General features: G+C 35.6%; 2 protein-coding genes across 2 annotated transcripts in view; one reads left to right on the top strand and one right to left on the bottom strand.

The window, feature by feature from the left end:
* Positions 1-2,484: 2,484 nt before the first annotated feature.
* Positions 2,485-14,918, bottom strand: osmr (oncostatin M receptor). The gene is made up of 17 exons (XM_065250051.1): positions 14,781-14,918; positions 14,409-14,554; positions 14,189-14,327; positions 13,122-13,388; positions 12,540-12,669; positions 12,206-12,360; positions 11,013-11,146; positions 10,720-10,870; positions 8,906-8,982; positions 8,534-8,738; positions 7,810-7,977; positions 5,999-6,100; positions 5,684-5,842; positions 4,970-5,110; positions 4,314-4,395; positions 4,032-4,104; positions 2,485-3,023 (listed from the first exon to the last, which is right to left on the bottom strand). The coding sequence occupies exons 1-17, from the start codon at positions 14,857-14,859 to the stop codon at positions 2,670-2,672; spliced, it is 2,562 nt and encodes an 853-aa protein (XP_065106123.1). The 5' UTR covers positions 14,860-14,918; the 3' UTR covers positions 2,485-2,669.
* Positions 14,919-16,604: 1,686 nt separating this feature from the next.
* The window catches only part of lifra (LIF receptor subunit alpha a), a 28,558-nt gene continuing 19,996 nt past the window's right edge, over positions 16,605-25,166 (top strand). Inside the window, exon 1 of the mRNA XM_065250998.2 lies at positions 16,605-16,796. The gene's annotated coding sequence lies outside the window, so the exon portion shown is untranslated. The remainder of the gene's footprint in view (positions 16,797-25,166) is intronic.

The raw sequence follows: 25,166 nt of genomic DNA, 5'->3' as shown, positions 1-25,166 counted from the left end.
TCGTTTTGCTTTTTTTCTCCAAAGAAAAATGACTAGTGGCAAGTTTTGTTTGTTTTTTATTATGAATGGAGCTTTTTGTTATGTACAAAACTAAAATGGCATATTTAAAATTTAATTTATGCCTTAAAGTAATTAAGTATAATAAAAATAAATATTCTAAGAAATGTAAAAATGTAATGTCTTGATCATTCAGCTAAAAAAAATATGACTGAATCAAGTCTTGTTTAGTTATCATACAGTTTGTTCATGTAGTGATTAGAAAACTAAAATGGAAAAATGGGGGGGCCCATCAGGACTGCCTATGCATAGGGCCCAGGACCTTGTGCTACGCCCCTGCTGACCACAGTACAATATGAGGCTGTACTGATATTACTGATCTTCTCAGAGAAAAAGAATGCAAACTCAATGCATTTGTTGTTAGAGAGCATTTCACTATTGATTTGACTCTTAAAATATAACCAAAGAAAAAAAATTGAGTCCTTTTTGGCTCTCTGCAAGCGTGCAACGTCAGTGTGCATCTGTCAGAATAGTCTGAGAGATGAAAGAGAAGTGAGTGGACCTGCGCTAAGGAGAACTGCTCTCAAAACTCTAGGCTGTTAACACTGCAATAAATAAATGCACTCTTGGCACCGCACAACATTTATGAACACGGATGAAGTTAGGTAAACTATAACATCTGTTACAACCAAAGTGGGCAGAATTGCTAGTTTACAATTAGCAGATGTTAAAAACCTGCAAAACCGTATACAGTGCTTGCATTATATTGCGCTGTCCTATACATTTTTGTTTCTGTTTAGAATAATGTTCTTTTGGGAACTCCATAAAGGCACATTGTGTTTGACTGTTAATCATTACTGTGTGGATTGCCTGAGCTGTTTAAACCCCGACTCTGAGTTTTATGCCTGGTTTCACAGACAAGGCTTAGCAAAAGCCAGGACTAGGCCTTAGTTAAATTAGGACATTAAAGCGTACTTGCCTTAGAAAAAGTCAGAAAAAAAGACATTACTGCTGTGTATCTTGAGACAAGTCAGTGGCACTGGCATATTTTAAGATCATTGATTGGTGATCCATCAGACCGATCCACTTACAATGTATTTTCAAATGTGAATAATATGTCTTTATTTGTGTTTTTTGTTTATCAAATGAGAACGGACACTTTTATACACAACATACTCAATGGTGAAGCCCATTAAGTCATCATATAGCTCAATTGGTAAGGTATTAGCGGATGAAAAGGAAAGTTGATCGTTGAAACCCCAGGAAAAAACAAATACTGATGAAATGTGCAGCTTATAATGCACTATTAATGGATTTGGCTAAAAGTATATTAAATGCATAAATGTCATAAAGCAATACCTCCTTAACACTGAACAGATAATGTTTTTGTACAGAGTGAAAAAAGATCAAAAAAGAAATGAAATAGCTGATAGAAATTGCAAAATCAATTCAGAGTTCACAACAACATTTCACAACATTTCTCGTAAGTTTCTCGTCTGTTTTGCAGAAGGAAGCCGTTAGCAGAAACGTGTGGCCCCTTGGCCTTTGGATCTTACTGAACATCATTGTGATAAGATCAAAAGTGTTTTTCAATACTGCAGGGTTGCACTCTTAAAACGAATGTGTTAAAATAACAGATCTCATCAACAGAACACATTAGATGCACATCTTGTGTTGTCCCTTTTATTTATTTGAACACAAAATCAATATGAAATGACACTAAGGGGTGGTTTCGCAGACAGGGATTAGCTTAAGCCAGGACTAGGCCTTAGTTTAATTAGGAAATACGAAATACATATGAAATCTTAAAGGGACACTCCACTTTTTTTGAAAATATGCTCATTTTCCAGCTCTGCTAGAGTTAAACATTTGATTTTTACCATTTTGGAATCCATTCAGCCGATCTCTGGGTCTGCCGCTAGCACTTTTAGCATAGCTTAGCAAAATCCATTGAATCTGATTAGACCATTAGCATCGCGCAAAAAAATAACCAAAGAGTTTCAATTTTTTTCCTATTTAAAACTTGACTCTTCTGTAGTTAGATTGTGTACTAAGGCCGACGGAAAATTAAAAGTTGTGATTTTCTAGGCAGATACGGCTAGGAACTATACTCTCATTCTGGCGTAATAATCAAGAACTTTGCTTCCGTAACATGGCTGCAGCAGGCGTAGTGATATTACGCACTGCCTGAAAATAATCCACTGTTATTGTAAGTAACTAAGGGGACTCTTTTCGGTCACTGCGTTATACCATAGCGCCTGCTGCAGCCATGTTACAGCAGCAAAGTTCTTGATTATTACGCCAGAATGAGAGTATAGTTCCTGGCCGTATCTGCCTAGAAAATCACAACTTTTAATTTTCCGCCGGTCTACACAATCTAACAACAGAAGAGTTAAGTTTTAAATAGGAAAAATATTGAAACTCTTTGGTTATTTTTTAGCGCGATGTTAATGGTCTAATCAGATTCAATGAATTGTGCTAAGCTATGCTAAAACTGCTAGCGGCAGACCCAGAGATCGGCTGAATGGATTCCAAAATGGAGTGTCCCTTTAATTGAACTATACTTGCATTTATTTATGGAAATACATCACAATACTGAATTCGGATGCAACTTTACACACAAACAAGTGCTGTCACTTTTATCCGGTCATTTGGTCAACCCTTGGACAGTTTCATAACTCATGCATACAGAGTTGAGTGACATAGTCACTTATAAACCCAGGGTTATTGGGCTCCTGCACTTTTCCATCTGTCTTGGCCGTCTCTTCAGATAAATCTCGCTGTCCAGAAGACACATAAGTGAAGTTTATGAGATTTGTGTTCTGTCCGTCCCATGCGCCGGTGGTGGGCTGGTAAGAAGGTTTTGTGAATGATGGGACTTTGACTTTATGAGCAATGAATGAATGACGTGGATCTTCTGTGCCGGTCAGCCAAGATTTCTGTACCAAGGAGGTGTGCAGGTCTAAAACCTCAACATCACACCAACGACAGTCCTCGATCTTTAGACTACAAATCTTTTCACTTGCCTAACAAACACAATAAAGCAAAAGTAAACAAATGAAATTTGGGCTAATGTTTCAGACAATATTGCATTACACTTCAAAGTTACATTTTCACAATTAACCAAGTAAATATGAGTAAACTAAATATAGTAGAAGTGGTTTTGTTTTAGATATGTATACATAGATACATCATTCGACCGCTCTACGCATGTATGTGTGTCCACAGAATGTGTTGTTTTTGTATATGTATTATTTTTTTATAACAGGTTTTAAAGGCGGGGTGCACAATTTTTGAAAAAACGCTTTGGGATTCAGGCCAAGTACCAAAGCACACTTGTAGCCAATCAGCAGCAAGGGGCGTGTCTACTAATCAACATCGTTGTCTGGGTTGCTTTTTTGTGGGGCAGGTCTATCAAAAGAAGGTCCAGGTGCTATTGGGGTAGGGGCGTGTTTGTTTAGGTGATTTCAAATGTCAACATTGGCTTTCAGAGATCATGCACCCCGCCTTTAAACTGCAGTCACTTTTAATGTTGTGTTATTAAACACTTTCGTCTTGGTGCATCATGTAAGTTTAACAATTAAATTGTTTAGTTCTTAAACATTTAAATAAACATGGGTATAACTACAGTTGCGGATACACGGTTAGCTTGAGCATTGACAGATCATCGTTGCAGGGTTGCCAGATTTGTGCAACAAAACCAATCCAATGGCCCAAATTACAACACTTTATTTTCATAAATAAAATAATCTTACCTAATATTGAAAGTCGATAATCAAAATCCTTCAACATTTAACACACAGGAAAAGCAATCTGCATCACCAGTTTTAAAGTATCACCACATACTTGGCAACACTGGTTAGTGTACTGCCATGGACTATTCCAATATGGCGTATATAGAAACAGCTGTGAACTATCTTTGTACTGTATGTGTATACATATCTATGGTTTTAGTTTTAGAATCAAGAGTGAAATAAAATGCTGGCACTGAAGTTACATTAAAGTATAACAATCAATGTACGGTAATAAATTACTTTGTAAAGATCCTCATCCAGATCCAACGCTTTTAGGTGCAGAAAGCTGAATTTATCAGGAATTCCTTTTAGCCTGGAAATAATTGGGAATAAAGCCAAAATGAGGAAGATAATCGAGTAAAGACAATTGCATGACATTAAACAATATTTACATTACATTTTTACATTTGGCAGAAGGTATATATTTCTGGGATCAAACCCATGACCTTTTGTGATGCTAATGCATTGGTCTACCAATTGAGCTACAGAAACAAATTTCATTATTAATATAAAAAGACTTACGTTTTTCTGAAATAACACAGACAAATGCAACAAGCGACCAATACCAGGAGCGAAACTGAAATCTTGACTAACAGCAGAGAATCTGTGGACAAAAAACTTCATTGGGAAATGTATAAAGACATTTAACACCAAGCAACATTTTTACTAGACTTTATTTCTTACTCAAATTTCTTACAGAAGACATGAAGTGTAAACAAATGTGTATCTGTTTTACACTGTTAAAAACATCTGTGTATAGCAAAATATGTAACATAAATTATATTTTTCTTGCGAACACATTGAAAGCAAAGCTGGGGTAAGATGATTTTTGCTTTCAGTGTCATGTTTGGTGTAAAGAGGACTTAAAGAGACAGTTTATCGAAAAAATGAAAATTCTGTCATTATTTACTCACCCTCAATTTCAAATTCTTTGATCTGCTGACTACAAAGGAAGCTATTTAAAAAAAATCTGGGGCACCATTCACTTCAATAGTATTATTTTTCCTTCTATGCAAGTCAATGGTGCCCTAGATCTGTGGTGCCCTTGGGCAAGATACATTAACCCCATTTGCTCACCGGGCGCTGTAGCAATAGCTGCCCAGTGCATTGTGTGGAAAGGGTTAAATGCAGAGGTCACACTTCGAGTATGCCTCGAAACATGTCTCACTTTCACTTACAGTTTTTAGTGGTTGTGAAGGTGGCGGATGTCTCCGGTCCGCAGCCTGCCGATGTACATGCAGCCAGAAGAAATATGTACGACTGATCTTCCTCTAGGTCACTGAATGTAAAAGACTTGATGTGAGGCTTATCTATAAAACCTGCAATAACAAAGAGATGACAACTATAAAGAGAAGCCATTGTTTAACAGTTGTTTAAGCAACAGTAGGGAGTTTCTACATACATCACCACCATATTAATATTAATAAGCAAATCTGACAAGTTTCTAGCTTATAGATTCATTTTATTTAAAGGTGCACTGTGTAGATTTTTTGTGGGATTTAATGGTTAGATTGTGAATTGCAACCAGTGGCTCTGTCTACAGCTCACCCCTCCCTTTCGAAACGCATAGAGAAGCACAGGACAAACATGTCATGGTCTAAACGTAGTGACAAAACACGCTCTATTAAGCAGTTTGTCCATTTAGGGCTACTGTAGAAACATGGCAATCAAAATGGCACCTTCCATGTAAGGGGACCCGCGGTATGTAGATAAAAACGTCTCATTCTGAGGAAATAAAGCAATACAGTTCATTATGTAAGGTCTTTATACACCACTGATAATATAGTTATGTGTATTATATTGCTTTTCTGTCAAGAGATCCTCCTAAAAGTTACATGATGCACCTTTAAACTATATTTGAGAAAATGTTTAAGTAAGTGCGTAACATTTACTTGTTGAAATATCAGAGTTAAAATCTTTCTGTCTTGTTATCTTATATCCTGTGATGAATCCGGTGTGACTCGGGTCTCCTTCTTTGAAACTCCATTTTAGGGTCACAGAAGACCAAGTCACGGTTGGATTCTGGTCCAGTGTGGGGAACTTCGAGGGCTCTTCACAGTTCACAAACACAAATAATGTTAATAAGTTAATGTGCATGTGATAAACCAACAGTCATGATGATTCTTTGTTTATAATGATGTAATATCTCTCACTGTATGTCGAGCAATTTTTGAGCTTTATCTGTAAGACGTGTGTGTGTTTCTTACTTTGTTCTTCTAAGTATCCGATCTGTTTTTCATGAGGTCTGTTTCCTTCAGCGTTACACCCGTAGACAGTAAAAGCGTATCTAACACCTGGTTTGAAAAGGCCTACAAAAACATTCTTGACTTTAGTCTTAGTCATATTAAACAATAATAAATAAAAAACATTTCACTGTTTTGTAGTGAGATACCTACGTCTACTGTCTTGTGTATGCTTTCTTTAAACCTTTATTGTATATTAAAGCAGATCTTTATATGCAATGCATCGACATAACTAGACATACTGTATTGCGTAACCGATGAACTCTGTGTTATGTTCTGTCACACATCTAGTAAAGTTTGTGATGGCAAACTTGACAAGTCCTTGACTCAAAGTTGAATTAAGGTTATAAAGTTTTGATGGTGATAGAAGCCTAAGGGAGCGTACACACGGCTAAAAATGCCAGGTGGATATCGAGAGCCAGATCTGACAAAAGAATAAATAAATAGATAAATAAATAAATAAATGGGCAATATATACAACAATTGAATATAAATATATCAAATAAGTGGATAATTTCATGCGCTTCAATGTAAAAACTTGCGCTTTTTAAGCGTATGCCAACATATCTGTTGATGACATGCATTTTCTATTTATGTGTGCCAAGATGTTCCAGACAAATAAATAAATAAATGTATAAATAAATAAATGTGAAAATAAATAAATATAGAAATAAATAAATGTGAAAATAAATAAATATAGAAATAAATAAATGTGAAAATAAATAAAAATATAAATAAATAAATGTGAAAATAAATAAATATAGAAATAAATAAATGTGAAAATAAATAAATATAGAAATAAATAAATGTGAAAATAAATAAATATAGAAATAAATAAATGTGAAAATAAATAAATATAGAAATAAATAAATGTGAAATAAATAAATATAGAAATAAATAAATGTGAAAATAAATGAATATAGAAATAAATAAATGTGAAAATAAATAAATATAGAAATAAATAAATGTGAAAATAAATGAATATATAAATAAACAAATGTGAAAATAAATAAGTGTTAAATAAATTTATTTATGTATTTTAGTTTATTTACAGTTCTTTATATGAACAATGCGCCGGTTGGTTGTTGTGATAATTATCCCGCTCCTCCTCCACTGTGATTGGATGGCAGAGTGACATTGACAAGCTAAGCGTTTTACCTAAAGTTATACATTTTCCAGCTCTGGACGCTCAGCGCTGAAAAGTCTAGTACCGTATTTTCCGGACTATAAGTCCCTCCGGAGAATAAGTCAAAAATGCGTTTTGAAGAGGAAGTCGCACTGGACTAAACGTCGCGTTTATTTACAAAATGAATTTACAAAATCCAAGCCGTAGAACAGCCATTTAATCTGGAAAGGCAAGTTATTTAACTAAATAATAGCACAGAACATCAGGCTGAATAGATGTCTGTACATGTTAACGTAACATTACCATTTATTCACAAAACACAATAGCATGCAGAACACACCTGGGAGGCTGAATAGGCTAAGTTAACACGACAAGCCAAGTTAAAAAAGGTCCTGAAGTCAGTCCACATCACTGAATCCATTAAATTACATAAATACAGGAGCAGCATAGAGCGGACTCTCACGGCTGTAGACGGTAATGGTTTCTCTTGGTTCATATGAAAAAATTTTGACGTAAAAGTCGCATCTGACTATGAAAAAAGTGCGACTTATAGTCAGAAAATACGGTAACTACAATGTGAGTGAATTATTTGTGTCATGATAGTGTTTGTATTGATATGTACAGCATATGACATCAAAAAGCTTCATACTTCCTTCGAGGGTTAAGTTGGTCTGATTAGCCGAGACTTTTCTCCAGTGAAGGACACCCAGCACGTACCACTCGACGATGTAGTCACATGTGGTGGTAGAGTCTCTCATCCACGAGAGCTGAAATCCCTCTGCCTTACCCATAATCCTCTTCTCCTCCAGCACACCGCCTGCAAAAACAGCATGTTATGTCACATGTTTATCATCTCATTCATACAGAGATGTTTCAGTGGAAAATAGACACTACAAATAAAACAGACATATGGTATGTTGGGGTCGCCAGAAAAGTTCATCATAGTGTTCAATAGAATTAAATATAGAAAGAATTATCTAAATATATACACGCCTAAATATATAAACTTCTTAAACTTTTTTGGAGTGCGGCCCCTTGGTGTACAGTGCATGCCTTCTTGCCCCCCCCCCCAAAAAAATGACATAAAACATTAACATAATAAATGATACAAAAAAGTGTGAAGAAGAAGTTTAATTATATAGTTTATATGATAAATTAATGTATTTCATGAGCAACAATCTTGTGGTCCCCTAGCCCCTCAGTTTGAAAACCACTTCATTATGGGATGCACAAAATGACCTACTACAGATTGTGCCTCAGCAAGTTTCAATTCTCAGGGAAAGTGCATGCGAATAAAATGTATTGCTTAAATGTACTGCAAGTCGATATGCATACATGTAATAAACATATATGTAAAATATAAAAAGGGTCACCTGTATATGCTGAAGGAATGGTTATTTGGGATGGTACAGATAAGCCGGCTTGAATGACAGCCTGCACAGTGATGTTAATGACATGGTCATCCACAGTTAAATTTAGAGGTGTCTGTGTGACAGTGATGCACACGTTTCTATGTGGACCCTCGCGGCTCTTACACACCTCATAGGCTTCGATATACAATTCGCGATGGGTTTTGACCTGAGGAACATGTGAAATTACAGTATACGCAGTGTAATGCACTAATACAACCACAACTACAGTCATTTGTGGTCATCTTTTAGCTGAAAATGACAATCTGTAACAATTTAAAGAGAATTTTTGCATAACCAGATAGTTAAACTGATAGTAAACCATCTGAAACTTACAGTGTGCCACAGAAGCGTGACAGTGCGGTTTGGATGATTTCTGATTTGCCTCCACACATCCACCGTCACTAAATGCCCTGCAGAGAAAAAGAAACAGAAAGCAACATGATCTTGTAACATTGCAAGGGGGTTGTCTGGTTTTTTTGAGTGTTGCCATGATCTTGCTTGTTTTTAGGCCGTCGCTTACAGTATCCTTAAGTTTCGCATTCTGCTCCCTACAGTAGAGTACAGTAAGTTCATACATGCCCAAGCTTGTGCATTTGGCAGATGCTTTTATCCAAAGCAACTTACCGTGCATTCAAGCAATATATTTTTTAAATGGAAATATATACACTCACCTAAAGGATTATTAGGAACACCATACTGTACTAATACTATGTTTGACCCCCTTTCACCTTCAGAACTGCTTTAATTCTACATGGCATTGATTCAACAAGGTGCTGAAAGCATTCTTTAGAAATGTTGGCCCATATTGATAGGAAAGCATCTTGCAGTTGATGGAGATTTGTGGGATGCACATCCAGGGCACGAAGCTCCCGTTCCACCACATCCCAAAGATGCTCTATTGGGTTGAGATCTGGTGACTGTGGGGGCCATTTTAGTACAGTGAACTCATTGTCATGTTCAAGAAACCAATTTGAAATGATTCAAGCTTTGTGACATGGTGCATTATCCTGCTAGAAGTAGCCATCAGAGAACGGGTACATGGTGGTCATAAAGGGATGGACATGGTCAGAAACAATGCTCAGGTAGGCCGTGGCATTTAAACGATGCCCAATTGAGACTAAGGGGCCTAAAGTGTGGCAAGAAAACATTCCTCACACCATTACACCACCACCACCAGCCTGCACAGTGATAACAAGGCATGATGGATCCATGTTCTCATTCTGTTTACGCCAAATTTTGACTCTACCATCTGAATATCTCAACAGAAATCGAGACTCATCAGACCAGGCAACATTTTTCCAGTCTTCAACTGTCCAATTTTGGTGAGCTTGTGCAAATTTTAGCCTCTTTTTCCTATTTGTAGTGGAGATGAGTGGTACCCAGTGGGGTCTTCTAATGTTGTAGCCCATCCGCCTCAAGGTTGTGCGTGTTGTGGCTTCACAAATGCTTTGCTGCATACCTCGGTTGTAACGAGTGGTTATTTCAGTCAAAGTTGCTCTTCTATCAGCTTGAATCAGTCGGCCCATTCTCCTCTGACCTCTAGCATCAACAAGGCATTTTCGCCCACAGGACTGCCGCATACTGGATGTTTTTCCCTTTTCACACCATTCTTTGTAAACTCTAGAAATGGTTGTTGGTGAAAATCCCAGTAACTGAGCAGATTGTGAAATACTCAGACCAGGCCGTTTGGCATCAAACACCATGCCACGCTCAAAATTGCTTAAATCACCTTTCTTTCCCATTCTGACATTCAGTTTGGAGTTCAGGAGATTGTCTTGACCAGGACCACACCCCTAAATGCATTGAAGCAACTGCCATGTGATTGGTTGATTAGATAATTGCATTAATGAGAAATTAAGCAGGTGTTCCTAATAATCCTTTAGGTGAGTGTAGTTTGGCTATGAGTAACCCACTTCTAGCCAAAATAAACTTGAATTTGGTTACATGGCGACATGTCTGATATTCCATCATGTGAGAAATGTCAACAGTGATTACAAGGTCTTTACTTTTATTTATTTTTGTTCTACTATTTTTTACAGAAAGTCTCAATTATGCCTTGTTTTAGCCTAGACATCTGGGCTGTGTTTGACGACTATTATATGTCTTAGATGCAAAATTGCTTGCCGGGAACAAAGCTTCCAGCTCACCTGTAAAAAATGCCCTGTGATTTGTCCATTTCCCCCATTCATTCCCCTGTATAGCACAACGCCCCCTAGTGGTGTAGTTCATGCTGGGCTGCAGTTCTTTTATCTTGAATTTGTAAAGCTGAGATACATTTGAACCTTTCTGCTGCATCTCCTGTGAAAGAGGAAAGACGTCTTACACAGAAATTACTACAAAAGTAGAGGTTTCACACGCTCACTCACAAAAGGAAAGTCCCTCTTGTCATCATTTTGATGAGAATGATATGATGTTTAACTCGTGGTGAGATTTGTTTTACCTGTATTGTCTCTCCTGGCTTTACTTGAATCTGACAAGTTATTGATAGACCTTCAAAGTTTCCATTTAACCGCAAGACAACCATAGCATCCAGTACACCCGCACTCACTTTAGAAAGCTCAGGGAACGGGAAAACTGGGATGAAATGAAAATCAAAAAAAAAAATATTTGCAACCAAAAATGTATATTATGCAAAACTATTTCTTCTACTTACAATAAAACCTGCACTGACACTCAAATTTCTTTATTATTAAAATTAATAAAATACGGCAATGATGTATAAAATAATCAGAAAAGCTACCTCAAGCATCCTCAGAGTATGTATGTGAAGTTCTAGCTCAAAAAAACTCACAAATAATTTATTATAGCATGTTAAAAATGCCAAAATTGTGAGCAAAAATGTGCCGTTTTGGGTGTGTCCTTTAAAATGCAAATGAACTGAGCAGTGCTATGGTTGGATAGTGCAGATTAAGGGGCGGTATTATCCCCTTTCTGACATCACAAGGGGAGACAAATTTCAGTGACCTATTTTTTCACATGCTTGCAGAGAATGGTTTACCGAAACTAATTCACTGGGTTGATCTTTTTCACATTTTCTAGCACTGGGGACCCAAATATAGCACTTAAACATATGAAAAATTCAGATTTTCATGATCTATTTTCATGTTCCCTTTAACTTCAAACATTTAATATTAACAGTGTTTAAGCACATTATAAATGTTAGAAATGTATTTCTGAAACATGTTACAAAGACTGTGAACTGTGTAGTACTAAATTGTGGAGTCAGACCATTAAACAGTTTTTCCACATTTCTGTGATCAGGATTATTTGGGCGGGGCTAAAACAGTGGCTCGATGATGCACTGGAGCCACCGAACATGACTCCGCCCCTATACAGTCGCAAGCTTCAAGTTGAGAGCAGAGAATGCTGCTTATTTTCAAAGATTTTGATAACTTATTTACTTTGTGTGTTTTTAATAACACATTTTTCTGTGGTGTGACAAACTCAGAACACATATGCTATTTAATATCTCTTTACGCAGACATAGCTGGTAGATCAGCTGGTCTTGCGGCTGATTACCAGCTTGACCACATAAAAATCGGCCAAAACTTCTCCAACTAAACCATCTTAAACCAGGCTGGGAGACCGGCTAAAACCAGCGTAGGCTGTAAAGCATGAAAAAACATTATTTACCTCTTTCTGTGATGTTGAATACGTACTGCTCACTGGCTTGCCCCAAACCGTTCATTTCAAACAAAGTGATGTTGTAAGAGACCCAATGCTGGATGACTTCAAAAATGCAGGAAACCAAAAGACCTTCTGACCTGCAGCTACCCGCCTCAGTGTCCCTGTTTTTAAGGAAAAAAAACACGTCAAAAAAATTGACTAGAAGAAAAAATCCCCATTTGTGAGAAAATCGTGATACAGCTTGTGTAACTTTCTGTTTATCAGATGTGCCAATTTTTAAGTTCTGCTGAAAAACACCAGATAGTTGAGTTTAGTTAAAGCGTGATAAAATCAGACTTACCTGATTACTAATCTGTACTTCCTTTTGAATCCTTTGCCCAGATTAGGAGCTCTGCGTACTTTCCATGAGCAGGTAACGTTTCTTAAGTCTTTGGTCTCACATGTAATATTCTGAGGTTTCTCAGGAGGGACTGAATTGAATTGAATTGAAAGTTAAACAGAAATCATTCAAATCTTCTATCAGTCGATCAATCTATCACAATCATGTAAGGCACAGTGACACCAAAATGCATTTGCATATTTCGTGACAGCTAAAATTGTATGAATGTTATTGCACTGGACAACAAAATACCATCGTTCATCCTTGTTAATGTAATGAAGCTCATCTATAAACAACACTTGTGTGTCCAAACACATTTTGCGGCCATTGTACCCAGTCAGAAAAAAATGGTCAAAAATGCTCCTTTTAATAACCTTTGCAATTAAAGAGTTCATATTAGTACCTCAGAGGTACTGGTATACAAATCTGTACCTACATGGTACATATTATGACCTTTATAAAGGGTACATGACCGAGTGACAGCTTGGGAGCAATTTTGTCCACCTTTCATATGGTGAATAAAAGGTGTATTCTTGTACTTACAGGTAACATAGTTAAAAACTGTTTTCTGATCGTGCTCATCGCAGAAAGAATTTACACCCCACGTTGTTGTAGCTTTTATGTTTTCCACCCTAATAGCTTTGACTCGTGGGCTTATATTGATGGCTTCATAGGGAGTGTTTTTGAAGTATAGAGATGTGATATTGGTATCTTCTGAATAAACACAGCAGAACAGTACAGTGGAACCTTCTTTTAGCACCTGTTGTTCAGGGTACATCTTGAATTTACTCTGAGATAAGTTTTCATCCCCTACAAGAAAAGACCAAGAAGATAAATCACACTAAAAAAAACATAATGAATATACAGTACATTCTAACAAATGCTGGGCTGTTTTCAACCTAGCGTTGGGACAAACCCAAAAATGTTTATATTTGACCCAGCAATGGCTTAATCGCTACCCAACGGGTTAGGTTTGTGCCTTTTTGACCCAAGGTTGGGTTGAAAATAGCCCAGCATTTTTTAAGTGTATTGCATCATCTGTAAAAAAATTTTTTTTAGACATCTCCTTTTAACAAAATTGCTTGATTTGAGATCACATACGATTGTAAAACTCTCTGCATGAGCAATAGGCCTATTAGGAGCTCGAGGTTTAGATTAAGATGTCAGTTTTATTCTGTGATTATGCTTTGTTGTTTTGTTCTGGCGTTGGTGAAGCCGATTGACAAATAGTCTCGAAAAACTGCACATTCATCCCTGACGGTTGAGGGGCTCACAACAGACGGTTCAGATGAGCAGGTTAACAGCAAAAAGAGGAAGGTTATGTTATAATGTTTTACAATATGCTACTGTACATTCGAGTTTAGCATACTACAAAGTCATCATGTACACCAATTGACAGTTTTAGTACTGCAAATATATATTTTTATATGCAAAAAAAGTTGTATTAGAGAAATAAACATATTTACTTTTATGCATATGGCTGATGCTTTTATGCAAAGCAATTTACAGTGCATTCAATACATACAGTTTCATATCAGTATGTGATGAAATACGGTCAAATAAAACAAATATTACTCAGTCACCTATGAAATAAACTTTACATTTCTTACCATAGTGAGTTTTCCATGCGCTCCATGATCCGAGGGTTGAGTTATGAGAGATGTGTCTGATTCTCACCGAGTGATCTGTGCAATTCAGTGGCATCTGTGACCTCCAGATCATTGTGTTAAGTACAGCATTCAATGAGATCTGTCAATACAGAGATTATATTATTACTGTATATAATATAACAACACAAATCGCAGGATGTGGTAAGAGGGTTTGACTCACTGTTTCGATAACATCCATGTTTTTTGTGCGTCCCACTTGTATTTCATATGTCTGATTTCTATGTTCTTCACCATTCATATTCCACTCCATCTTCAGCCTCCACATGTCCAAAGCCTCGAGTTTAGTAATGCCCAGCACAACCTTATCTATGATATCATTTATTAAAATGTTAAATTCACAATGCTTTGCAATATACTAATTCCTATAAAATATATAACAAAACTATATAACTCTGTATTTAAATTAAATTAGGGCTACATATTCATACTTAATGTTTGAATGCAAGTCGCCCACCAAAAGAATTATTGTAACATCCCATGACAATGTAATAAATACTCCAATAAATGTCAAAATTAGCAAAATTCCCCTGACCTGATGCAGAATTCCAGCTCTTGACATGTTTAGCAAGGACGAGAAACATAAGCATCTTTATCCAATATAAAAACATCATTGTGTCTATACAGGACCTTCAGCAGTCAGCTCTGAGCTCAAAGTGTCTTAGGTAACACGTACCGTTAACTTTCTCCTCCTACTGACGTCTTCCGTTTGAGATAAAACTATTTATTTATGTATTATTTGTGAACCATAAAGTGTTCAGACTATATTTAGGGCTCGAGCACCGAGGTTCCAGGACCTTGTTCTTCATGGAGTTATTATTAGTATTATTATAATTTGATTTTGAATGTAATTTTACGATGGTTATGAAATGTGAGAAAGGCGTGAGAAAGAAGGGTTGATAATAAATATGCTTTATTAATCTAAAACTTTATGTAAACGTAGAGCTCCACCCACAGGTCATTTATGGTATTGCTACTAAATATAAGCACACCAAACATGAAACCCCTCTCAATCACACCAATCTATAAACCACAGAATTTATAAATGAAAATACAGTCTACTTAAAAATGTGTGTATATGTATATATATATATATATATATATATATATATATATATAAACGTTATATAAAATATGTAGTGTTTTTTATATTTGCTGATATTTAATATTACACATCATAATAAAATGAATAACAAATTTACGACATTTTTTTATAATCGTTACACATTAAACAGTACAAGAAATGCTTAAATAATAATGCTTAATACTAGATATGTACTTGCGTAATTAAATTTGCTATAAAATATTTAATTGCACGCATAATAATTAGTATGCAATGTATATTTTAAATAGTGGTTATTTAAATTATAGTAAATTATATTAAAAAAACATTTAATCTTTTTTCGTACATTATCCTCTCTGTAAACACACGTCCATCTGACTTAGATGGGCGTATTTTTTATTTTATTTTATTTTATTTTATTTTATTGTCGATACTGATTCTCTCTGGTTGACACGGTGGTCCACACACTTTGGTGTCAAATGGCTTCTCATGAATGGTTTCTCACACACGTCACGAGGCCGCCCACGCTCACACGAAACCATTCCTGTTCCCATTCCTCCCACCGTCCATGAACTCGCGCGCGAACACACACACACACACACACACACACACACACACACACACACACACACACACACACACACACACACACACACACACACACACACACACACACACACACACACACACACACACACACACACACACACACACACACACACACACACACACAGCCCGTTGTGCAGGATCTGTAGAACAATGACTAGTAAGTAGAATGGAAATTGCGATAGAAATAAGGGGCGGGCCTTCATGGCCTCGATGTTGTCTCTCATTGGTCAGAATACGTTGAGACTAAAAAGAAAATCCTAAATTATTTTTTTTGCATTGTAAAGATTTTGTGTTACTTTTTAGTGTCCAGACTCTAGACTGTTGCCTAAAACAATTGGTTGACGTTGTTGACATACCCACATGAAACCTGTTACATTCCACAGCGCTTTTCAGAATGGACCAATCAGAATCATTTGCGATCACCAGACACGGCATTTTATTTAATCATTTTACAGAGCTTGCCCTGGTGGATTTGAGTCTTTTCTCGGGGACCATTTATTTAGTTATACGTGCATGTAAATTATCATAGTTACTTGTGTATATATGGCTTTATTAATGTATAAATTGTGCTTAAATGATTCTGTAGCTCAGCGGATGAGTGTGCGTTCTGGGCCGCCCAACGCCCCCTGGCGGAAAGTTGTGTCTGTCCGTGAGGATTTAGATAACATGGTGCTGCGTAATGTTTTTGACACACTAAACGCCAGGAGGATACAGCGGAGATTCTGGGAATCCGGTCCGGTTCCTCTACTTTCGAAATCCCAACCGGACGGACACGTGCGGCCTTTAATACCAATACACATTCGGTCTGATTTCACATCAATCGCGTATTCTGTGAATTTAACTGGATTTGAAGACATCGGGATTATGAAAAATTCTGAGGTAACTGTTCGGGACGTTTTGTTTTTGTCGTTAGAAATCCTCCATGTTTAGGTATATTGGGTCGTGACGTTTACTTTGATGGCTTGTTTTTATCGTAGTTGAATTTTATTTTAATGCGTAAACTTAATATACGGTTGTTTAAATCTATAACATGATATGTTATTGAGGAGATTAGTGAGGACATTAAATAAATATTAAACTCGTGCTTAATTGACTTACTAGACAGGCCATATAATCTCAAGCATTTAAATTGATGTGTTTTTACTACTTATATTGATATTTTAGAGCAAATAATTCATTAAATTATAATGTTTGCTATTGCTTTTAAATAGGCCCGTCGTTATGTTTTGTCATTATTTTTAGCAGGTTCATTCTGCGCAACGTCTTGTTAACTTTTTTGTCTGTTATTGTCTGTTGTATTTTAATTATGTGATGCCTGTATGTTTTGTTTAAGGTGAAAAATACACACATTTGTTTGTAGTTGTTTGTTGTTTGGTGTGCGTGTGAATTGTTTACTTGTATTTTGTTTTTGGGGCGTTGCTAAATTGTAGTTTATATATCAATACTATAGTTTGCTTTACGGTGTCAGACAGTAATAACATGGTATTACTGTGATATATGCCATTATATTGCCTTAATGATAAGTTTCATCGAACTCCAAGATGCTTAATTCTCACATCTTGGTTCATGCATGTAGACATCTGTGGTATGATGGTGCTTGTTGTTTATTCCTATTAATGGAAATATGTTTAGTTGACCAACACCAAAAAAAAATTTATTTATAGAAAGGTCTGTTGGGTAAATAAGTTAGGTAAATAGCAAAACAAATTTTTTTTTGATTAGCCGATGTAGTGATTCAGAGTCAACAACATAAGAACAAGTTGTTCTGATGATATCCACCTTAAAGCTTTGCTTATGTTTACTCTCTGAACCTGAGTAAATTATTAATCCGTAAATAGCTGTTTTACCGACTATGGGTAACCAGAGCATAGTCAGAACAGCAGTCCATAAATGTTTTGAATTTGAGATTTCTGCAGACTACTTGCCATGGATTTGATCTGGGTCTCTTGGTTTCAGGACTTAAATTCTTGGTCTGGATCTGAGTTTTAGTTTATAGTTATAGAACCAATTACCAGTTAATGTTCACTTTACTAAGGAGTCTGGGTCTTTGAATATGTGTTTTTATTTGGTCTTACATTTGAAGAGCTTGCATGTAAAACCCTCTAAGATTTCTTGTAAATAAGCATTTTTTAAATCAGACTTTTATGTTTAAGTTCAGTAATTTGCTTTAATGGAAGTTAAAGGTGACATGTCACAATATTTTTTAAAGATGTAAAATAAATCTTTGGTGTCCCCAGAGTACATATGTGAAGTTTTAGCTAAAAATACCATAAAGATAATTTATTATAGCATGTTAAAATTACCACTTTGTAGGCGTGAGAAAAAATGTGCCGTTTTGGGTGTGTCCTTTTAAATGCAAATGCCCTAAATGGCAGTGCCGTGGTTGGTTAGTGCAGATTAAGAGGTGGTTTTATCCCCTTCTGACATCACACGGGAGCCAGATTTCAATGAGCTATTTTTTCACATTCTTGTAGAGAATTACTGGGTTGATCTTTTCACATTTTCTAGGTTGATAGAAGCAATGGGGACCTAATTATAGCACTTAAACATGGGAAAAGTCAGATTTTTATGATCCTGAAGGTTATTAGTCAATAATTGAAATGCCTCATTTTCACAAAGGACACTTTAGTAATTTTATTTTCGTTTAACAAATTTTACTGTCTTTTGCTGCTAAACACTTCTAAAAAAGTTTCCTGTCATTTTTCACTGCCATTAAAAAAGTATACAGCTCAAAAATTCCCTCTATATCCTAATATATTCAATAAACTTCCTAAAACTCTTGCACATTCATTCATTGTGGTATTTAATGAATTCTGCCAACAAACTGGTATTTTTAAATGACCTGAGGCTGGGATTAAACAGATTTGAAGTGAAAGTATTTAATAAACGTATACATTAATATGTGCTGAGAGCATTTGGAAAAAAATAATTTTCTCATAATGAACTTATAAGTCTTGACAGTCAACAGATCTATTATTGGTATTGTTGGCCTAGGTTTTTAGGAGTCTTGTCTGGATCCTGTGGGGTTTAGTTTGGTTCTTGAAAGTGCAACATTGCAAAGCCATTTAATACAGTGGAAAAATTTACTGCCAGGTAAACCTTGCAAAATATTTAATTTAAATAATTACAATAATATGTGAAAATTATTTCATAAACAAACAAATGAGAATTAATTAATGATAATTAAAAATTAAAGCAATAAAACAGACAATTAATCATCATAATTGTCAAAGGCAATTTATCGTCGCAATTTATAAGGCAATTAACCGGAAGCTAAATTTTCATAACCGTGACAGCCCTAACCTCAATTAACCTACTTAAAGGAATATTCCATTTTCTTAAAAGAAAAATCCAGATAATTTACTCACCACCATGTCATTTAAAATGTTGATGTCTTTCTTTGTTCAGTCCAGAAGAAATTATGTTTTTTGAGGAAAACATTGCAGGATTTTTCTCATTTTAATGGACTTTAATAGAGCCCAACATTTAATACTTAACTCAACACTTAACAGTTTTTTTCAACGGAGTTTCAAAGGTCTATAAACGATCCCAAACGAGGCATAAGGGTCTTATCTAGCAATACGATTGTCATTTTTGACAAGAAAAATAAAAAATATGTACTTTTAAACTACAACTTTTCGTCTAGGTCAAGTCCAGCGCGACCTAACGTAAATGCGTAGTGACGTAGGGAGGTCACGTGTTACATATATAAAATGCACATTTGCGGACCATTTTAAACAATAAACTGCCACAAAGACATTAATTAGTATCATTCCACATACAACAACGTAGGAACAATCCTCTTTCAAGACGCTTGTAAACACTGGGGCGGAGTTTCGCGTTCGTCGTCTGTGACCTCTTGACGTCATGACGTATTGCGTAGGGTCATCTGGCGCTTCACGACCGGATCTACATGACGAGAAGTTGTGGAATAAAAGTGTATATATTTTTTTTTATTGTCAAAAATGACAATCGTTTTGCTAGATAAGACCCTTATGCCTCGTTTGGGATCGTTTATAGTCCTTTGAAACTCAGTTGAAAAAAAACATTAAGTGTTAAGTATTAAATTTTGGGCTCTATTAAAGTCCATTAAAATTAGAAAAATCCTGCATTGTTTTCCTCAAAAAACATAATTTCTTCTCGACTGAACAAAGAAAGACATCAACATTTTGGATGACATGGTGGTGAGTAAATATCTGGATTTTTCTTTTAAGAAAATGGACTAATCCTTTAAATCGGTGTCATAAATGTTAATCAAACAACCCAAGACAGAGAGAAAATTACTTCTGTAGCTCTAAAAAAAGAATAATTATATTTAATTTATACAGTAAAGAGTTCTTTTTTATAAATGTTTGTAATTTCTTTATTTGTTCTTATTAGCTTTTCCCCACCCCTTTTTTCTGATCGGAAAAATTATCTAATCCGTGCTTAAAAAACTGTAATGTGATCCAAACCGTGAATTTTGTGATCCCTCACAGCCCTAATTATTGACCAATTTTTTCTAGCACACCAATTTTGTGTATTACTTCGGTGTTGTTTTAGGCACGAGCCTTGAAACTTTCTGAATGCGAAAATATCCCTCATTTAGTTTGTATATTTGGTTTCAAGTATACAGTGTTCAGTGTAACTAGTAGATTATTGAGTTAGCAGCTCTAAAGGTCATGGGTTTGATTCCAGCGAACACACATACTAATACAATTTAAAGCTTGTCATGCACTGCAAGTCATTTTGGATAAACGCATCTGCCAAATGCATAAATGTAATCTAATACAATTGGGGTCGACATTTAAGCGTTAGCTTGCTTCTAGGAAATTGAGATACACACATGGCTCTGTTATCTCAGAGGTCTGTTTTTAAAGAAAATTTAGTTTGATAAAAGATGAGGAAGGAAATGATAAAATATAGCATGTGTGTGTGTACAGACTACTATTGTTCTCAGCGTGAAATGAATAGCTGGACTGTAGTTTAAATAAACACATTTTTGACTCTAAAAGTAGCTTTCTCAGCATTGGATAACATGGCATTATTTCCAACATGGCCAAAAATTTATGCTTCACAGAATAGCCACCATACAGGCTGCTACCAAAACAAACACTGGATTTAAGTCTTCTGGTAAACTTGGGCATGTGTGGATTTGTTTTCTTTGAAAGATTGAGCGATATGATGATGAATATGTGAAAAATGTCGTAATCTTTTAGTGACTGTAAATACAGTCTGTTATTTCAGAAACTGTCTCATCATAAAGCCTAATGTTGGCAATATGAGGAAACTCTTGTTGGGTGTGATCCATTGTTTTGTATGTAGGATTATTTCTAGATCACCTTTCAGTAAATGAACAGTGTGTTTTCTTTCTTTCACAAGTTTGTTTTTGACCCCTGGCACTTTACAGCTTTGTGCAGAATTACAGAAAACTGACATAGGGCTCTATTTTAATGATCTAAGCGCATTGTCTGAAGCGCATAGCGCAACGTCTAAATGGGCGTGTCCGAATCCACTTTTCCTAATTTAACGACGGGAAAAATGAGTTGTGCGGTGAGCGCATGGTTGAAAAAGGGTTGGTCCTTTTTTTAATGAGTAATAGGAGTATTTTGGGCGTAACGTGCAATAAACCAATGAGAGTCTCAGCTCTCATCCCCTTTAAAAGCAAGTTGCGCTAGCGCTATGTCTAATATCTATTTAGATGACGGACTTTGTAAACTGAAAAACTAAGCGGAGGAAGAAGATCCCCAGTTTAGGATTAATGTTAAATAATTGTGTTGTTTTTCACTTGTATTGAAATTGTTATTTTTTATTAAAACCTTTTAAAACCCGTTTTCTTTTGGTCATGGAAGTAAAAAAGCAGGCTTGTAATTGCTTTAAATGTATGGCTATCCAATATCATCAAAAAATAATTTACAACTATGTATGAAATAACACTTTTGTACTCTAAAAATACTTTGTTTGTTACTTAAAACTGTTTCTCATCTCACCATATCTCACCATATCCACAGAGTCATCATATACAATAAATCCGTGAGGTAGCATATAAAAAAACATTTAAAAACAGATGCATTTGTTTAAAGCAAAGCATTTATTTACTTACCAGGCTACAGGTGAAGCAGCTCTTTGCGCCGTCTAACGTGTCATAATCGGTCCTCATTTATGTCCAAGAGACTCAATAATAATCTTTTACATTCAATCCTTTAATATTCTATATTTAAAAGCGTTTTTGTGCTGCTGCGCATTCATGTATGTGATAGGCAAACCCGCGTTGTCGTCCCGTATGTCCCGTTTATAGGTGCATATTACTAATGCGCTCTTTAAATAACAAAAAAACATATTGCACCATTGACTTTAGACTTTAGACCAGGTTTTTGTTGGTCAATGGCGTAGTCTATTTTAGTTGCCTCAAAATAGCAACGCGCCAACAATGCACCTGAACACACCTCGTTTTTAGACCTGAACGCCCATGGGCGCAAAAGGGGGAGCAAATGCATTTGCTATTTAAACATTGTGGCGCTAAACATGAAAATTATAATTGCGCAGGGTGGAAACTAGCAAAAGACACTTGCGTCGCGCATTGCGCTGCATTGCACCGGGTGTAAGATAGAGACCTTAATGGTAGTTTCAAACATCTGCAAATGCATCTTTAACCAGTTAAAGGTCCCGCTCTTCCTGTGTTTTTGAAGCTTTGATTGTTTTACTGTGCACAATATAACATGTGTTCATGTTTCACATTCAAAAAAACAGTGGTATTTTTCACAAAATTTACTTGTATTATTCTCTATAGCTCTGTTTTTACTGTCTTAAAAACGGGCTGATGTCTTTCTCCCTCCTTCAGAAATACGTAACGGGTTTGATTGTGTAGTTTGTTTAGTGTGTTTTTTGATTCGACACCAGCTTAGCTTAGCAGTACCGTTTGAGTTTGGCTGGCGACTGACGTATTCCTGTTTAGTCAAAAACTCTTATATTGACGCTTATATTGAATCGGACACCAATGTTTCGGACGCCGTTATGTTTTTCGGACGATTTTTGAGAAAATTTTAAATATTGGTAATAGCACGATAAAGGCAGATACTGATTGTTTTATAAATTTTAGTTATGTGACAGATTACTCACTCACGTGAGCCATGCAGCCAAAGTAAGAGTATTATAGGAAAATGTCAAAATCTCGGAAAAAAAACAAAAATCCCCAAAATGTTATCTTACTTTGTGCCTCTCATTAGAGATTCGCGGATGGGCTATTATTTCATCCGCAACCGCATCACAAAACTCATCATCCGTCCGCCATCCATCTGCACCAACGTTTTTGACCAATTTTCAAAACCAAAAACAAAATTTGACTATTTCAAAGTGTGCTTGATTTTTTGGATGTAGGTATTGTCAGATAACAAAATTTAACAATGCATATAATTTTAATTTGATTGGTTCAACCGCCCGGCACTCTATTTAACTAAAATATAATTTTTCGTCATGTCATCCGCCCGATCCGTGGTTTATTCGCGGAGTCCGTGGCTGTAACCGCCAACCGCGCATCTCTACCTCTCATATTATGTTGGTCAATTGAATGTTAAATGGATCCAATCCATGTCCAGTTAAAGTAATTTGATGCAGAAATAAACTAGCATATAGGCCAACTGTATAGTATTGTATACAAGGGTTTAATATCATCATCAGCCAATAGTTGTCTTTTAAAATCTGTATTAGCATCTGTCCAAAAAAATCATATTGGTGCTAGGGATGGGACGGTATGAAAATTTCATATCATGATTAAAGTGACCAAAGTTATCACGGTTATCAATATTATCATAGTTTTGTTAAAATGAGATGGAAATGTTAAAAAAGAACTGATACACAAACTGAAAACATTTGAAAAAGTTTTATTTTTGAAAATCACAATTTAAAATTCATGTCCCTGAGTTTTCATGTCCCTGAATTTCTGTGGTAAAAAATAGGGCGTTAATCGAAATACTAGTCTTTTTCAGTAGATGTCACCCTCTTTTTTGCCTTGCGTAATGTTATCAAGGAGCGAGAGGCGAACCTGTCATTCATTCATTCAGTGCTTTAAATGGTGGTTTCAGGTGCTTCATCGATTTTATTAATTACCCACTTGCAACCTGCAGTTCACTGTTCTTTTTATTAATTTATTATTTGTATTAAAATAAATCAAATCGATCTGGAAAATCTGAATCGATACCCAGCCCTAGTAAAAAATAAATTAATCTGTCTAATAAGTTTACAATGAATGAATACAATACATTATTCCTTAAATGATTTCTTGTGCAAAAAACTGTTGCATGTGTGCGCCTGCGTCAAACTGATTCTGGCTGGACAGGATTTACCGCAAGTTTTCAAAATCACGGTAATCAAACACGGTTGTAATGATAAATTAATTTTAAACGATAATACTAACCGTCCGGACATTTTATCACGGTTAATCGTGAAACCGGTAATCATCCCATCCCTAATTGGTGTAGGGATGGAACGGTATGAAAATTTCATATCATCATTATAGTGACCAAAGTTATCACGGTTATCAATATTATCATGGTTTTGTTTAAATGAAAAAGTTTTACTTTTGAAAATCACAATTTAATATTTCATGTCCCTGAAATAATTTCTGTGGTAAAAAATAAATACATCTGTCTAATAAGTTTAACGTGAATGAACACAATACATTAAATGCCTTCATGTGCAAAAAAGTATGTTGCATGCGAGCGCCTGCGTCAAACTGATTCTGGCTGGACAGGATTTACCTCAAGTTTTCAAAATCATGGTAATCAAACACGGTTGTAATGATACATTAATTTTAAACGACAATACTAACCGTCAGGACATTTTATCATGATTAATCGTGAAAACCGGTAATCGTCCCATCCCTAATTGGTGCATCCCTAATAATAATAATAATAATAACAATATACTTTCTTATACTTTTTAGAGCTGTGGAATATTTAATTGATGCATCGCAATGTTGTCGTAAAATAATTCTGCATTAATGCGTAACTACAAAGAATAGATTTTTAAAACATGCAATCTAAAATATTTTCATGTAATTCTTTTAATATCGTATTTTAAAATGTGCTTTCGTCAAAAAAAAAGAAAGTTTATTAGAATGTAATTGTAATTTCAGTATCAATGTTAATCTACACCGATTGCGCCGCTGGTATACATAGAAAATAATGTGTACGGCTTTTAAAGACGTTGCACAACGCACTTCTTAAACAGCTTTCATGGACACCAAAGACTTATTTTACATCTTTAAAAAAA

The sequence above is a fragment of the Paramisgurnus dabryanus genome, chromosome 5 (assembly GCF_030506205.2).
Source record: "Paramisgurnus dabryanus chromosome 5, PD_genome_1.1, whole genome shotgun sequence".
NCBI classification, from domain to species: Eukaryota; Metazoa; Chordata; class Actinopteri; order Cypriniformes; family Cobitidae; genus Paramisgurnus; species Paramisgurnus dabryanus.
This window is presented reverse-complemented; position numbering and strand designations above follow the sequence as displayed.

Coding starts and splice junctions, on each gene's coding strand:
- osmr (XM_065250051.1), bottom strand. CDS start 14,859: ATGATGTTTTTATATTGGATAAAGATGCTTATGTTTCTCGTCCTTGCT. Junction 8,739..8,905: donor TCACGCTTCTGTGGCACACT/GTAAGTTTCAGA, acceptor CATGTTCCTCAG/GTCAAAACCCATCGCGAATT. Junction 4,105..4,313: donor CTGTGTTATTTCAGAAAAAC/GTAAGTCTTTTT, acceptor AATTATTTCCAG/GCTAAAAGGAATTCCTGATA.